We start from the raw sequence: 1,730 nt of genomic DNA on the forward strand, positions 1-1,730 counted from the left end.
GGGTGCTGCCTGCTGCTGTGTCGGCTTTGCATAGGGCGCGTTAACGTATGCGGTAGCGTGCAGGGGGTCGATATTAAATGATATTGATTAGTCTTATACTCAGCCCACAGCGATGGTGAGGGTGTGGGGGGAGGGCGGGGTAGATAGTGACAGCTGAGAGAGCTTCTCAAGAAAGGTTGAGAGTGGACCTACACCTGGTCTTCTGCTTCATGCTGCTGCTCTCTCCTGTCCGCGCAATCGCTCTCTCTCTCTCTCTCTCCGTGTCTCGCCTTCAGTAGCGCGCCACTCTCTCTATCTCTCCTCTCGGCCGCTCTCCTCTCTCTACTCTCGTCTCGCTCTAGGTGCGGCGGCACTCTCTCTCTCTCTTCTCTCTCGTCCTCTCAGTCTCTCTCTCTCGTTCTCTCTGTCTCATCTCTCATCTCTCTCTCTCTCTCTTCTCTTCCTTCTCTCTCTCTCTCTCTCTCTCTCTCTCTTTCGTCTCTCTCTCTCTCTCTCTCTCTCTCTCTCTCTCTCTCTCTCTTCTCTCTCTCTCTCTCGTCTCTCTCTCCCTCTCCTTTTTCCCTCCTGCCTCCCCTTCTCTCTCTCGCTCTCCACGCGCCTACATGCGCGTGCATGTAATTCCTAGAATGATTCTAACGTCTGTCTCTCACGTTTAGTCTAAGTACTTCAACTCTTATTGTGTATTTATTTAATATTTAACTGTTCTATTGCTGTGAGACGGCCGTGTGGAAGATAGAGGTCCGCGCCATTTTATTGTCTCTATACCTGACATGTTTTATCGTCGTTAAATAAAGTTTTTACTTACTTACTACTTCTCACGTAGGCGCGGGACCTTCACCGAGTCTTCAACAAGGAGGAGGAGATGTGGGCTTACCAGCTTCTCGTCTACATGCCGATGGACCTCAATACGATGGAACAGAAGGGGAAGGAAGGGAAGTACCACACACTGGAACAGTTCCACGCGGACGCACACATACTGCTACACAACGTCATAGTACTGTTCGGACGTAAGTGTCTATCCTAGTTAGTTAGTTAGTTAGTTAGTTAGTTAGTTAGTTAGTTAGTTAGTTAGTTAGTTAGTTAGTTAGTTAAGGAAGGGAAGTACCACACACTGGAACAGTTCCACGCGGACGCACACATACTGCTACACAACGCTTTTTGGACGTAAGTGTGCTTCTTAAGGGGGATGACTTTACCTTACCGTAACTTCTAGGGGTGTAAATTTACCTTAACTCTTTAGTCTACTTGGACGTGGCATATTTCGATTCCTATCTAGATTGGATTGTGATTTAGTTATTCGAATGTCATAGTTATAAGTTAGGCCTAAGAAAAAAAGATGTTTGTTTCCGCTAACGGAGCTGAAAAAAAATTGGACCCGGTAGGCAGGCAAAACTTTTTTTTATCAAATATATTTTATTTTATTTTGTATTCTAACAATACTTGTTTTATACTTATAACAGCCCATATAATAACTTCAAAATCAAATCAATGCATTCACCGATCGGTATCATGTTGGTATTTTTTTTATTTAAAAAAAAACATTTTTAATTTAAAAGTATCACAATAAAAAGTTTCGACACGGCAGTTTAAAATGGACTCGGTCGGGTTAGCGGAAACAAACGTCTTTTTTGTTTAAGCCTTATCAGTGTGTATGACACGCTTGCACCTACGACTCAAACTTGCGGAGGGCAGTTGTTGATAGATCGATTTTGTTATAAAAAAAAATTGTG

At 43.8% G+C, this 1,730-nt stretch overlaps 1 protein-coding gene across 1 annotated transcript in view; it reads left to right on the forward strand.

Moving 5' to 3' along the window:
• The window catches only part of LOC106812827 (zinc finger MYND domain-containing protein 11-like), a 19,860-nt gene that overhangs the window by 1,643 nt on the left and 16,487 nt on the right, over nucleotides 1-1,730 (forward strand). The window contains exons 2-3 of the mRNA XM_014816808.1: nucleotides 824-1,007; nucleotides 1,277-1,284. Of these exons, the coding sequence (XP_014672294.1) occupies nucleotides 824-1,007; nucleotides 1,277-1,284 (192 nt within the window). The remainder of the gene's footprint in view (nucleotides 1-823; nucleotides 1,008-1,276; nucleotides 1,285-1,730) is intronic.

Source organism: Priapulus caudatus, unplaced genomic scaffold, assembly GCF_000485595.1.
Source record: "Priapulus caudatus unplaced genomic scaffold, Priapulus_caudatus-5.0.1 Scaffold691, whole genome shotgun sequence".
Classification (NCBI taxonomy): domain Eukaryota; kingdom Metazoa; phylum Priapulida; class Priapulimorpha; order Priapulimorphida; family Priapulidae; genus Priapulus; species Priapulus caudatus.